The 14,769-nt window shown below is 39.2% G+C and overlaps 2 protein-coding genes across 2 annotated transcripts; both read right to left on the bottom strand.

Annotated features, from left to right (window-relative positions):
- Nucleotides 1–569: 569 nt before the first annotated feature.
- On the bottom strand, nucleotides 570–8,136 carry noc4l (nucleolar complex associated 4 homolog). The gene is made up of 15 exons (XM_085413733.1): nucleotides 7,961–8,136; nucleotides 7,713–7,833; nucleotides 7,509–7,615; nucleotides 7,087–7,194; nucleotides 6,763–6,912; nucleotides 6,555–6,657; nucleotides 6,376–6,410; nucleotides 6,237–6,287; nucleotides 6,044–6,155; nucleotides 3,441–3,501; nucleotides 3,220–3,330; nucleotides 1,461–1,624; nucleotides 1,282–1,364; nucleotides 974–1,087; nucleotides 570–884 (listed from the first exon to the last, which is right to left on the bottom strand). Exons 1-15 carry the CDS (start codon nucleotides 8,111–8,113, stop codon nucleotides 765–767), a joined length of 1,593 nt encoding a protein of 530 aa, XP_085269859.1. The 5' UTR covers nucleotides 8,114–8,136; the 3' UTR covers nucleotides 570–764.
- A 1,060-nt stretch (nucleotides 8,137–9,196) lies between these two features.
- pus1 (pseudouridine synthase 1) lies at nucleotides 9,197–12,540 on the bottom strand. Its single transcript, XM_085413732.1, has 6 exons — nucleotides 12,205–12,540; nucleotides 11,613–11,839; nucleotides 10,638–10,775; nucleotides 10,312–10,414; nucleotides 9,501–10,201; nucleotides 9,197–9,410 (listed from the first exon to the last, which is right to left on the bottom strand). The coding sequence occupies exons 1-6, from the start codon at nucleotides 12,266–12,268 to the stop codon at nucleotides 9,378–9,380; spliced, it is 1,266 nt and encodes a 421-aa protein (XP_085269858.1). The 5' UTR covers nucleotides 12,269–12,540; the 3' UTR covers nucleotides 9,197–9,377.
- Nucleotides 12,541–14,769: the final 2,229 nt, after the last annotated feature.

Here is a 14,769-nt window from a genome sequence, read left to right as displayed (position 1 = left end):
GATGCTTTGCCATTTTCAACAGTAATGACTTTAAGACCGTTCATCTGCTGTAAATACGTTTTTTAGGCCTGACACTACACACCATGCTGAGATATACCAAGTTTTTTGGCTAATAGCTCTTTAAGAACACCTTGCTGATGCAAATCATCATAACATTTCCTTTGGGTTTTTTTTCAAATATTCAACTAAAAAAAATTTATGTGTTATGATTCATAAAACAAGGGCAGTGATAAGTGGCTTAAGAAAAAAAACTGTTCCTCTGAAAATGGTCAGGTACAAGGACCGGAGCAAAGAAACAACCACTGTCCAAAGATAACGAGGGGTGACGAGATTTTTGCTCAGGACAGTATAACAAATTGAGCATCTCCTGCCTGATTTTGGAGGACCAAAATGCAGCCACATTAAGTGAAAATACGCACTGAATGACTTTGTTGTTTAACTGGAAGCAGAAAACCTGAGTTTTAGCATAGCTTAACATTTACCAACAATTTCCTGTTTACATTCTTTCTTTGAATTCTTGAAATTGTGTATAATTGATTTCAAGTAACAATGCCTTCAAAGACCATCAGTTCTAGAAAATGTTTTTATTGGCATACAACAGTCACACATCGAGGACAGTAATATAGAATTTAAAAAAGCAAAAAAGCATCTAATTTTCATGGAGAAGATTTGGGCAACACTTTCTGAAAAGCACTTGAGATAAAAGATGAACGAGTGTAAAAAGGTTCTAACAAGGCAAACGTGGTCCGTTGTTTTGACTCATTTTATGCCAGACAGAAGTGCTGTCCTAACACGTCTCCCCCTCCTTTTAGTAACCGTGTGGCAGTTTCAAATTCCAGTGGGACGCTCTTGATCTCGGGTTGCTTCAGGTCTTTTTCCATCAGCTGTGAAAAAGAAAATGAAATAACTTATTCATCTAAACCAAATTTAATTTGACCAGAAATAAGAGGAAAACTAATTCTTGAAGCGTCACCTCATACGTTGTGACCTCTAGTGTCTCACTGATGTCATCCTCCTGTTCTGACAAAGGTGTGTTGATCAGCAGTGCAGCTTTAGCCACATCTGGATGGTAATGCTTTTGCAGCGACTATAGAAAAGACGACAGGAAAATGTGTCATTTTAGTGACTCCTCCACTTAAATTGGACTTTCAATCGTTTGTGACATCTCTTCAACATGTTTTCGCCAAAGAGAAAAAAATGAGAAATATCAAAACTCAAAAGTCAGTTGTCATCAGCGACAGAGGTAATTCATTTGGGAATCTAAAGTTATTGCCTGCACACCTTAATTTCCCACAAGCTGCTTTCTAAGGCACGGCACTGAGCAGGATCCTCTTCATCCGTCAGATAAGGATCCTCAAAAAGTTCTGTCACCACACAAAAGCAAACATTTATCACATATCCTACAGACAATTCATAGACTGTTAACACACCGATCCCAACTACAAAAGTCTGAAACTCACCATCTTCTGCGCTGGGCTTGTGAATGAGGACTCTGCAGGACGGGTGGCGACGGATCAGGTTGTAGATGAAGGGCAGCACTATGAGAAGGGCTGTAGGCGGTGCCGTGAGAGCCAGGCGAGCCAGACGTTTGGCAAATGCAGCCACTAAGTAAACTGGCAAGTGACTGAAGGAAACCAAAAACAGAACATGCATTTTAGCAATGTAGATCCTGAGCTTTCATGCTCATTATTTAAGTAGTAGGACGCTTATATTTGGTCTGTTTAGCAGCTTAAATAGTTCAGCCAAAGCTCATAAAAATAACAGCAGGTCACCCACAAAACAACATTCATGCTGTGTAAAGAGTAAAAACCTGAATGCAATAATTTACAGATTTGATAAACTCACAATAGAACATAGAAAACATAATAAATGTTTAAACTGAGTAAAAGGAAAACATTTCAAAAAAGTCTGGACAGGGCGTAGTATCATCTTTCTTTTAAACATCTGGGAACTGAGGAGAGCAGCGGCTGGTATAAGTTTCTGATACAGGATTCTAACAGCTAACTGCTGGTGCAGCGCCGTGACTTTTCAACAGTGAAGCCACGCTTCTGTAACATCTCCAATATGGAGTTTAGCGTTGTCTTGGTAAAAAAATGCAAGGCCTTTAATTGGAAAAGACTTAATCTGGATGAGAGCACACGCTGCTCTCAGCAGTGATGACTCCATAGGCACCAATGCACCTTCATACCATCAGGGACTAAACAAAGAGCTAAAAAAACCTGAATGGTCCCTCTCCTCTGTAATCCGGAGGATGTGGTGTCCATGTCCAACAAAACAGTTTTCCACTTTGCCTCAGTCCATTTTAAATGAGCTTTGGCCAAGAGAAGATGGTGGCTTTATTGGATCATGTTCACATACGACTTCTTCTTTGTATGACAGAGCTTTAACCTGCAATTGTGAGCGACACAGTGAACAATGTTCATAGACAATGATTTCTGGATTTGCACCTAAGCTCATGCAGGGATTTCCCATGATCGGAAGGTCCGGGGTTCGACTCAACTGAACAGCTACCCTGAGGTACCCCTGAGAAAGGTACCGTCCCTACACACTGCTCCCCGGGCGCTGCACTGGTGGCTGCCCACTGCTTCACTGGGTGAATGGGTTAAATGCAGAGGAACTATTTCCCTATGGGGACTAACACGCACACTTTACACTTTACTTTTACACTTTTTACTTTACACTTTACACTTCCATGACAGGCTCAAGGATCATGGTTATCCAGTATTGACTTCAGCGTGAGATTTCTCCAGATTCTCCGAATCTTTTTATTTTATGTATTGTAGCCTACAACTGTATGTCAAGGAACATGATTCTGAAATTGCTGTAAAATTTAAAGACTCTGTTTTTGCAAATTTGTTCTGAGAAACTCTGCCTCTCTAAGATCCTCTTTATATATCCCATCATGTTACTGACCTGTTGCCAGTTATCCTAATTAGTTACAAAATATTCCTTCAGCAATTTCTTTTTAATACCACTTATTTTTCCACCCTTTTTCCCCTCAGTCCCAACTTTGAGATGTGCTGCCATTAAATTCTAAATTTTTTTCATAGAAAATCTTAAAACTGTTTGCTATGTTCTATTGTGAATAAAATATCGATTTATGAGACTCAAAAGTCAGTGAATTCTTTTTTCTTTTTTTTTTAAATGTTCCAACATTTTACAGAATCTGATTTATAAATGAATAAAAAAGGATTTTGAAATATGTGACTGAATTCTTACCTGGAGCTAAGGAAGACATTGGCTAAATGGAAAAAGCGTGCTCTGTACTTCACATGAAAAACAGAAGGCTCAAGTAGATTATACAACTTCTTGTAGAAATCAGGATAATCTCTGCAAACACACAACACGTGGTTTTGATTTATGTGATCAAATGTCTCCCATTTTACTGTAAATAATCTGATCTAGTAAAAGAGACAAAAAAAAATGTGCTTTTCACTCACAGGTTGTGTTGATGTATGAGGACAAAAAGGCCATTGAGTGCTAGCAGGCTGATTGCCCCACCTGTTCGATGAAGACAAGAACCTGCTGATTACCATCACTTTATAGCAAAGCTGTAGATGAACATATGAAAGTGTTGTTTTTCCACCTTTCACATTCTGAAATAGTATTTTTGAACATCTGATGGTACTTTTGTGCTCATAATTCTATCAAGATTCTCAACACCAAACCATGACAGAGCCTCCACCGTGCTTTACAGATGTAGACACTCACCTCATCCATACGCATTGACAATTATTTGAAATAAAACTTGTATTCATTACTTCATAAAATTTGTTGACATTGACGTTCAGTCCAGTTCTTGTGTAATTTAGTATACTTCAACCTTTTCTCCTTGTTTTGCTTCCTTAAAAACGGCTTCCTGAAAGTCCTCGTATGTCACTGAGACTCTTGGGTTCTGTGTCAAGTCTTTGTTGCATCCTCTCTTTTTTCCTATTTCTTAAGGACATGATTTTCAGATGCTGTTCATTTGCCATGGATAGGTGTTTAAGCCTGCCATGTCTTGTTTTGTCCTCCATTTGTCCAGTTTCCTTGAATATTTTTTAAGAACACACTGCATGCTATGCTGACATATGCCATGTTTTCAGCTAAAAGCATTTTGATGGAATTTTTCTAAGATTCAGCTACAAAAATGAAAAACAAAAAACAAAAAAAACAACAAATGATTTATTTTTGTGACCATGGTGCTAATAACAAAGTGCAGAGAGACAATTTAAAACAGGTTCTTTGCCAAGTTGTTTGTTATTCCCAGTGTTGGGGAGTAACGGAATACATGTACCGCCGTTACGTATTTAAAATACAAAATATGAGTAACTGTATTCCGTTACAGTTACCGTTTAAAAAGGTGGTATTCAGAATACAGTTACTTTGTTGAAATAAATGGAATACACTGGGGTACTTTCCTGTTTCATTTTGTCGCGGGTCAGGACTGTTTGGGTTTTGTTTGACAGCTACGTTCTGTTGTTCCAGGCAGCAGCGTTACGGTTGCCATGGTTACAGGGCGACGCTCTCTCTCTCTCTGCGACTGTGTGTTTCCTGGGTGACAGAGCGCCTTTTCGTTGTTGTTGTTGTTGTTGTTATTGTTGTGCTAAGCTAACAGGCAGAATGCTACAAGTATAGCTCTAAAGAATGTAGCATCATGGGCAGTGTAGTCCGTGCTGCAGGAGAATGGACTGCCATACACGTTATGTGTCTGTGAGCGAGGAGGGAGAAAAAGGGGAGTGGAAAGGTACGAGTGTCATCGAGGAAAAACGGGAGCTGGAAGCATGTAAATATAATAATAACCACTGCAGCCAAGAAGAGTGCCTGACGAGCCCAGTTGTAAGTAAGCTATTAAGACTCGACTGTACACCGTGTTCGTGTTTTCCTCCGAAACAATAAGTTCCGTTGGAGCAGTCTTTCAACGCCTCTCTCTGTCTCTCATAAGAAAAGTTGACCCAGACAACAAAGTAAAGCTATTTTTCGGCTACGAGCTGACAGGGACCCCGCCGTATTAGTCAGAGGTCCCTTTACTACAGTTTGGAGTCGCGGACCTTCAGTAATAGTAATAAATCACACAGCAATAGTACATTCACGTTGTTGTAAAAAGCATGATAATATATTAAGTAATCCAAAGTATTCAGAATACGTTACTGTCATTGAGTAACGTAACGGAATACGTTACAGAATACATTTTGGGGCATGTATTCTGTATTCTGTAATGGAATACATTTTAAAAGTAACCTTCCCAACACTGGTTATTCCTCTGTAAATGATTAGGCACATGGACTGGACTGAAAAAGGTTAAAAAGCAGTCAGTGACTAAAGAAAAACTTTGAAAGACCTTCAGAGTGCTTGGAGAACTGCTGTTCAAGTTCATTTAAAAAAAATTACAGTATGGAAAGTGTACATACTGCACAGCCCCGCCAAAAAGCATGTCACATAAAAACAACTTGAATCCACAAAGCTCTCAAATATTTTTCATGTTCATAGGATAGCTAGACAAACAGATACACGAGTCAGGTGACGCAGACGCGTTATACTCTGCGTGAGGTTAGGCTTGGGTCCGAGTGCAATAAATTTGGTCAGAGGGCATTTCACTATAGAGGTCACTATAGTGAACTGGAAAAATAATATTCTAACAACTACTTCCCCCTAGTGTTCGCTGATGTCCATGCACAAGCAGATATAATCCCAGTTGAAGTAAGTAAAACAACAAAACACTGTTAAATTCTCATTAATCAATCTAAAACTAACAAAGCTAAAGAATCGCTTCACTGTAACTCTAATAATGAAATCTTCCTGTGTTTTTTATGGAGCATTTACATTTATGCTGTAGACAATGTACTGTAGCATTTTTGTTGTGTTTGTACCAAATTAATTATTTAATTCAAAATATTTAAATTTTAGGATTCTTTTATATTTCAAACACAGTCACTATCACTACAGTTCAGACTTCTAAAACTATCACAGACCAGATGTGAAAATACCTTAAAAGTTACAGATGTCAGTCGACCTCATGGTGAAGTACCGTCACCATAGAGCCACGAGCACACACATAACTTACCAATTTCATAGGCAGCAGTCAAGAAGTCGATCATGAGCGTGGGTTTGCTCATATACGGCAGAATGGAGTCATGTAGTATCACCAGGACCTTTTTATACATGCTGTTTGGCAACTACAATACAGACATCAAACATTAATGAGACATATCACAGAGCACAAAACAGAGAAGAGACTGTTGGTCTAATCTACTTACCTTATACTTCAGAAAGCCAAGCCACATCCTCTCAAAGACACGCTTATGTTCCTGTGTGGCAGAAGATCTAATAGCATTCAGAAAACCTTTTTGTTGGCAAACAGAAATGTGAAGATTTGATTTAAAGTATTTTACTTACATGCAGCTTGGCAGCTTTCCAGTCCTCATGCTTGGCTGAGAAAAAAAATGCCATTATTGACTTATAAAAAAAAAAAAAAGTCCCCAAACTGGATTTTCTCCCTCTGCAGTGACATTTTATCATCACGACAAAAGACAGAGGGACTCCCACTGTGATTATCACATCTTAAAAAGTATTACCTTCCTGTTTGACCATAAAATTGGTCAGCTCTGACTCCTGGTTTGGCATGCTGATGCTGGACATGAGTGTGAACACATTGTTCTGATATACAGGCACCACAGCCTGGAAGGAACAAACAAGCAGTATTTAGCAAATCCCATAATGTCTTTAACACAGAAAGAAAGCATCCACCTAAACGTCTACAGCAGACAGGTGATGATTTCCTACCCCTTTGCTTTTGTCCATGACTTTGCCGACGTTGTCCCGGATGGAGCTCATTACATAATAGCGCACATCCTCCATCTCGAGAAACTCCTGGAACCTGGAGATCAGCAGGGAATTGTCTGTAGCTTTAGACAGAAGGTTGTCCACCAGTGCCTGGCAGTACAAGAAAAAAGAAATATCAGGAGGAGCCACAAATGACAAAGTGTATCTTTCGGGAAAAGCTATTTTTGCCTTGAGTAATAAGCTGAAAGAAGTACTTAAGTCACCCAAAAGAACACAGAAATTACTAATACTTATTAATCCTAGAAATCATAGCCAACATGCTACCTGGATCAGTTCCCTTGGGAAGCTGTAATGTTCACTCCAGTCCAAGTCCTCAAGAGGATGCAGTCCTTCTCCGGCAGCAAATTTCATCAGGCAGCACATGGCACTCTCCTGTATCCAAAAAGTTATCTAATCATGTATTTTTCTTATTTAAATGAATATCATTGCCTCCCTCAAGTCCCCAAGAACTGCAAGCAACGTAATCAATTGCACAATGCAAAACTGTAAAAGATAACTCCCCGTACAACACAGAAACTTTCAACACGTCTGTGCAAAATAGATACTGAACCCCCAGCAAACATGTCTAATGTGAGCCTTTCGTTCTAACAGTCAGGTGGATAAAAAAGTGAAGACATGTATTAATTTGTTTCTCTTAAGTTTAATTAACGTGTGACGGAAGGAGAAGTCACAGAGAGACAGCTCACCTTGATGTCATACTGCTCATGGCTGAGGTGCTCTAACAGGATCTCAACACAACTGGTGTACCGGTGTCGCATAAATATCCGGTACTTGTCCTCGGCGCTGTAGCCCCCTGGACCAGACAAACCCAGGTAAATGGCGACAGGAGCAACACGCATACATCCACCTCAGAACTGCTGTTGGTAATCGGGTTACAATCGTATACTAACCGCTCAATGCGTCCTCCTCTCCAGGGAGCTTTCCCAAGAACAGCTCCTTCCTCTCCAGCAGCGCACAGAACAGCTCGCTGCACGCAGCGACTGCGCTGATAACCTCCTTCTCTTGTTCTGCCTGCTCACAAACACGAAGGAAACAAACACGTATACTTACTGAAAGCTGCCCAGCGGTGATCATGCTAAGGTTAGCTAAATGGCAAGGTTTTAGTACAGCGTGGATGTTTAGGTGTGGAAATTTATACCTGAAGGCTCTCGAGAATGTCGAAAACATCGTTGGCATGCTTTCTGCTCTCGAGGATACGCTCGACAGTTTTGCTGAGATCTACTTTGGCTTTTTTTGCACTCTTTTCTGCTGTTTTTACCGAACTCACGTTGCGCTTTTTGGCCGGTGCCATGTTTACTTGATGGTGCTTCTTCTTTGAGGTTTACTGCCGGTAATAAAGCAGGAACTGGTGCGTTACCGCCACCAGCTGGTATGGAGTGTGAAGCGTCATAACCTCTCAGTGATGTTCGTCTATCTTCCAGAAATATGGCACTCTTATAAAACCTTTTGCTTTATAATATTAATTAGATTTTCCTTATACTTCTGACAGTGGACTGAAGGACACATAAGACAGATGTACTATGTTAAATATACTGCCAGGGGCACCTCCATATGGGGCACACTAAAGATTTTGGTGGAACACCAAAAACAGAATTTCATGTTTTATTATGCTGTTGTCAAATATAGGTTACTTGAAAAATGTGGCAAAATCAAGAGACGGTTGAAAAAGTTATATCACTGAAAATGGGCACATGTGAAAACCAAATAAGATTTTGAAATTCATAATTATCTGTTTAGAACAACTCACTGTTTCAAGGCTCACCACAGGACATCTCTGTGATGTAGTGGCAGGCACTGGGGTCGTTTTGGCGCCCCTGTGTACTGCTTGCTTTACAGATGTGTTGATCTTTCTTCTGGCACGTCCTTGCTTTGCAACGCTCTCTTACATTTCTTCCTGAACCTCCCCACATTAAGTAATCACATAGCCATAGGTCATCATTAAATAGTTTAACAAACTGAAAAAGATTCCTTCAAAGAACTGTCAATGAGTGAAAAAGCAACCAGTGTCCAAAGAAAAACTTTTAGAGTCCTTCAGAAAGCCCAGAGGATTATTGCTGAAGATCACTTTAAAAAAACTTCTTCTTGAAAATAAAATATAAAGAAATGAGGAGTGGGGCAAGACTTTTGCAAAGTCCTGTAAATACAGCTCACTGCTATTATCAGAGAAAGTCATAAATGTGGGATTTAAACTTATTAAGAGATGAAACGTCATAAGTTGATGTTGTTATTTGAGTATGCAGTAGTACACAATTCTTCTGACAATTTAAATGTCGCTGTAGCATTAAGAGTCTATTTTCAAGAGTAGGCAGCCAGTTATTACTGCAGAAACATCAAACAAACCAGCTATCCAAAGTTGTTTTAGTGGTAAACTAATATTAGGAAACCAAGCAGGTTGCATTAAAGAACAGAAGCTTTTATTACTTGCTTGTTAATAACATTTGTATAAAAGAAACAAGATTTAATCCCAGTGAAAATGTCTGTATCAGCAGTTAAAAAAACAAACAAAAAAAAAAAAAACACATGATGATGCATCTTCTTTCTGCTGGCAGAGTGGCCTAATCAGAGTCATTTCCTTCATCTGCATCATCCTGCAGGAAGAGAACAATTATATTTAAAAATAAAAAACAGATTTTCAATGTTAAAAAAACATTTTAAAATAAATGTATCTTCTTGGATACCTGTTTTTTAACTTTATCGTCTTGCACTTCAATAGATGTGGCCTCAAAGTCATGGATGGGGAGAGTGGCCATCCAGCAGACCATGGAGCCCTCTTCACACTCAGTCTCAATAATGGTGGGGTAGATGTGTGCCTCTTTAAAGGCCTTGATTTCCTCCTCCTCGCGATCCCATTCCAGCTTCTCATGCAGCCCGTCCCCCCCAAAACGTTTGTTGTACCGGTCAAAGTGAACCCTTTCCAGGATGAGGCCAAGTCCCGGAGCTTTGGGGACATCTACCTTCTCATGTCCCCAGCTCCGCTCCATCACCTCCTCCTTTGCATAGCCCTTGACCACTGCAATCACCAAGCCAATCATCTTGCGGATTTGATGCAGCATAAAGCTCTGGCCTCGCACAGTAATCACTGCAAACTCATAATTTCTGCGGATAAAAGGCTCCCCACAGGACATCTCTGTGATGTAGCGGCGGGCACTGGGGTCGCTTGGAGCCTTCTGAGAGGTGAAGTTGTGGAAGTTATGTGTGCCTTTGTAGAGAGCAAAAAGGCGATTCACCTTCTGTAGTGTCTCTGGTTCCAGGCGAAATGCTGCTATATTCCCGGTATCATAGTCTTTTGGGGAAAAGGCCAGTGTTGGAAGCATGTACGAGTACGTACGAGCATCACAGTTATTTTTAGAATTGAAACCCTGCGTCACCCGTTTTAGTCCTGTGGGTTCAAAAGTTGAGAAAAAAAATGAATCATACACACTCATGCCAACAGTACTCATCATACCAAAAACCTAGACTTGTAATTCACAATATAAAGTAGTGTCTCACCAAGCACTTTGATCTGCGGTGGCAGATGCTCGTTGATTTTTTCAATGATATCATCAATCAACCTCACTTTTAGAGACACCACTTGGCCAGCAGCAGACACACCCTGAATACATTCATATAAAAGTCAACGACATAACTCAACACATAAATAAATACTAACAATGAAATACACAATTTAATTAATTCTTATTAACAATTACATGATGACAAGAAATAAAACCAGCACAACATTAACAGACAGATAACACATAAAGATACATATCCTCTAATCTGCCTTGTTGGCCAAGCTTTGACCAGTAAATTCTTATTGTGCACTGAGCACATACCTTATCTGTTCTGGCACATCTTTGGAAAGACATCTTCTTCATCTCATCACCGTGGTTTTCAGGAATGCAGCCAGATTTAATAAGAGCAGCAACCAGATCATCTTCAATGGTCCTGAACTGAGAGTTTCCAGGATTTCTCTGGAATAAATAAATAAATAATGAAAATAATAAGGATGTTGCACTTTATTGGCCAGTGTTTTCTATGTGCCATTGACTGCCACTAATTATGATGACATTCACTGATGGCAGCGGCTGATCTTCATCTGTTTCCACCAGTCTCATATCTAAGATCTGTTTCATCCAGCCAACCATTGACTTTCTTCAGCTTATTCAATTCAGGGATATGGGGGGCTGGAGCCCATCCCAACTGTCATAGGGTAAGAGGTGGCAACACCCTGAACAGGTCGCCAATCTGTCACAGGACTAACACAGAGAGGCAGGCAACCATTCACACTCACATTCACAGTTTGGAATCACCAATTAACCTAAACCCACTGACAGCATGTCTTTGGAGTGTGGGAGGAAGCCTGAGTACCCAGGGACAACCCACAGACACGGGGAGAACATGCAAAATCCATAGCTAGATGGAGGAGTCAAACCCAGGACCTTCTTACTGTGTGGCTCACCTAAGTTCTGTTTTTATAAACGTATATAACTACATTTATTCTCTATTGTCCACCCCAGAAGGGCATCCGGCATAAAAAATGCCAAATGAAACACATGGAGCTACCTGCTGTAGCGACTCATGAATATGTGAGCAGCCGAAATAAGCTTTTATCAAAAAAGTGTGGTAAAGGGCAGAAAAACTTTAAAACAAGACAACTGCAGAATATAAATGTATCTTTATCTGTTGTACAGTGTCCTTGGGTACTTTGAAAGGTTCTATTTTTAAATAAAATGTATTATTATCATCATCATCATTATTATTATTATTATTATTATTATTATTATTATTATTATTATTATTATTAATACCTGCATCCCGTAATATCCTTTTCCCGAGTACGCCATGAGCAGGACCACTTTCTTCTTTGGATATTTCTTTTCATCTTCAGCGTGTTCCCCATCTGTCTTCACCCTTTTAGCTGCCTGGACCTTCTCAGCAGAGTCTTCATTTTCCTCATTGGTCCTTTTTAACAGTGTAGCTGTCTGCTTATCCATGCCTCCTTCACTCATCGTGCAAAAGGGCTTATAAAGACCCCCTGTGAAGGAAACACAGAAATTAAACAGTGACAGCTACTACCCTGTTCTGTGATACACGGATTGAGAGGCCTTTTAAGATTGGAAGTACGATAAAGACAATATAAAGGTAATAAATCTAAACAAAATAGTAATAAATAGCAAAAATCGGACAGACACTCGTGATGCCTTCTACATTTATACTGTGTGGCGATAAAACACCTTCACAAACAAATATACTACACATAAATATATATATATGTTTACCACTGATGCATTTGTTTCCAGTTGGTTCGATGAGTGAATTAAGATACCAGAAGCTAACCAACCACAGTCTGGAGACTGCAAATGCACATACTGTCACATAGCTTCTGTCAGGTTGGCTTACCGTTTGTCTTTAACGTCTGTCGGTGGTTAACTAAGGCACTCAGCAGCGGTCTGACCCGAAACATGTCACGCTAAACCATCTTTAGAAGATCTAGCAGCTAAAAGAGACTGCAAAAGATTCAATCTGCTCTACCAGCTGAAAAGCCGAGGCTAGCGCGTATTAGCGAAGAATTTAACAAACTAAAACCAACTTTAAAAAGGTCTCCTAAATATTTAAACAAGGTTAAATAACCACGCTCATAAACATATATGAACACCGGGGAAACTGTAGCTAAGCCCCCCAGAAACGCTCTGTAGTAAAGCTGCACATACAGGCACATGCACACATGGAAAAGCCAACTTTGACCTCTAACAAAAATCTCGCGAGACTGTCGTCATTCTCCTTTCTGCTCTTGTCATCGCGAAAAAATAAAGTATTTAAAACAAACACAGAAAAGGACATTAGAATTTAACTCTTTGGGGAGAATTGTAACCGATATATACCGCTTTGTCCTTCTTTGATTAAATTTAAACTTTATTAACTATTTAACGCCAAAAGGGTACAAAAAGGTAGATATGACTATTTATACTTTTTATTAATTTAATAATAATATTCGTGTAAATCAAAAGTCTTTTTTATAACTACAACATAGGATAATTTTCAGTGTAACAGGAAATTATCAGAATCACAGTCTGGGCAGGCGACTCAAAAAAATTTGCTGTCTTGAGGTAGCAATGTAACAATAATGGCTCAGTGTGTTTACATTTAATAGGGAGAATAGAAATTAAGAAGATAATAAACACATGCCTACAAACTAAAGTTACATGGAACTAAGAGGAAATTCATATGTAGTTCTGTGCATATGTAGTAATATTTTCGACCACTTGAGAGCAGCAAAAACCAGTAAACACATTAATAATCATGTTTTCTTTTTCTTTTTTTAAATTCTTTTTTATATGAAGAGAACAAGTTTAAGTGCTTGCGGTGTCATCTTGCTTTCTTCAAAACAACAATGGTGTCAGTGCAGACATTACTGCAATGATCCTTTTGCTTTTTGCTGTTCGCTTCAGGATCTTGAACAGTAAAGGGAGTAAAGGACACACAATAAATTATATTATTAATCTAACATTAGATATTTATCATTGACATCTCAGGGAAGCCTAATGTGCTAAAGGCAAAGGCTAACCCTCACCGCCTTGTTGTGAAAGGTAGCTGCTTGTTTCTTGAGGGTTACAAAGACCTCACCTTTGCCACTTATAACATGCTGTGTTTATACACAGGTGTATAAACACTAAAGTCAAATTATGGAGACAAACAGGTTAAGCACCCCCAGAACAGTGTGTTTATGTCTTTCCCAAGAACAACAAGGAATGTGCTGGTTTCCAAGTAACAAATTAACTTTGCCATCCTTGAATGCCCTTATACAATTACACTTTTTTTAGAGAGCCTTATAAGGTGATCAGCTAGTTTTATGCTGAAAACCCAAAGCCAAACATAGGCAAGGTATGGTAAAAGGGCCTTGGTTTCAACAATTCGATATCACACAGTGTATGAGCCCATTTTTCCAGTAAACTTAGAACTAACTGGATGCTCGACTGGGACCATTACTGTAATATAGTGATTCTTGAAGATTTGTAGAACAGCTGATAAATGTAGGTGAATAAAGGAGCTCAGAGGTGTACTTTTCTGTTAATTTATGACTTCATACAGCCTTTATACAGCCATCTTCACCACAGTATTCAACAAGGGTATGGCTTGTTGAATACAAGCTTAACCATAAAGATAAAGATACATCTGGGGGGGGTTGTTTTGTTTTTTGCAATTAAAACATTGCACAACAAACTAATCACATCATTGATGAACAAGGAGTAAGGTTCAACCACTGGTCTAAGTCTTCCTTTTATTCTCAACGTGCTGAGAGGTCTCATCCTAAGACTTGCAAGATATCAATCTAAAAAAAAAGAGTTCCCAGCATGCCATTCAGCATACTAACAAAACAGACCTAAGCCTTTTTTTCCTTTTTTTTGCAAAGCTTGCACTCACCTGTACTCCTGTGCGCACTGATATATCCTCATATGAAAACAACTACAGTAGAACTTTTATGAGACTGGACTGAAACTCACTCCTTCCCACACATAAAAATGATTAAAAAAAACTATCCTCATTGTCAGCAACAACATCCACACCATCTATTACCCTGCTGGCTAAGTTATGTAAGCCTCTGATTGTACCCGACATTACTAAACATGAGAAGAAAATGGATTTATTTTATGTGCAAATACTGAAACAGGTTCTGTATGAGTTTCACTGTCCTTAAATTCATTCTACTTAGTCCCGCATCTTGATTTGTTTACACTACATCGAGGAAGAGGTGCTTCAACTGTCAAGTGATAATTGCCTGTCCTTATTTGAGATAAGGGCAGTGACATACCACTTTGCTTTCAAACTGCAACCACTTTGTGATCATACTTTATTTTTGAACATTCATCACACTGCAGTAAACAACTAAAGTGACCAATCATGGCTCCACTTTGGTCCATTAATCCACAGTACCTACTTCAACGTAAGTACACCGTGTCATTTAGC

The sequence above is a fragment of the Rhamphochromis longiceps genome, linkage group LG7 (genome assembly GCF_057381845.1).
Source record: "Rhamphochromis longiceps isolate RC_006_pf linkage group LG7, R_longiceps_female_GT1.1, whole genome shotgun sequence".
NCBI classification, from domain to species: domain Eukaryota; kingdom Metazoa; phylum Chordata; class Actinopteri; order Cichliformes; family Cichlidae; genus Rhamphochromis; species Rhamphochromis longiceps.
The sequence above is the reverse complement of the archived record's forward strand: the minus strand, read 5'-3'. Positions and strand labels throughout refer to the sequence as shown.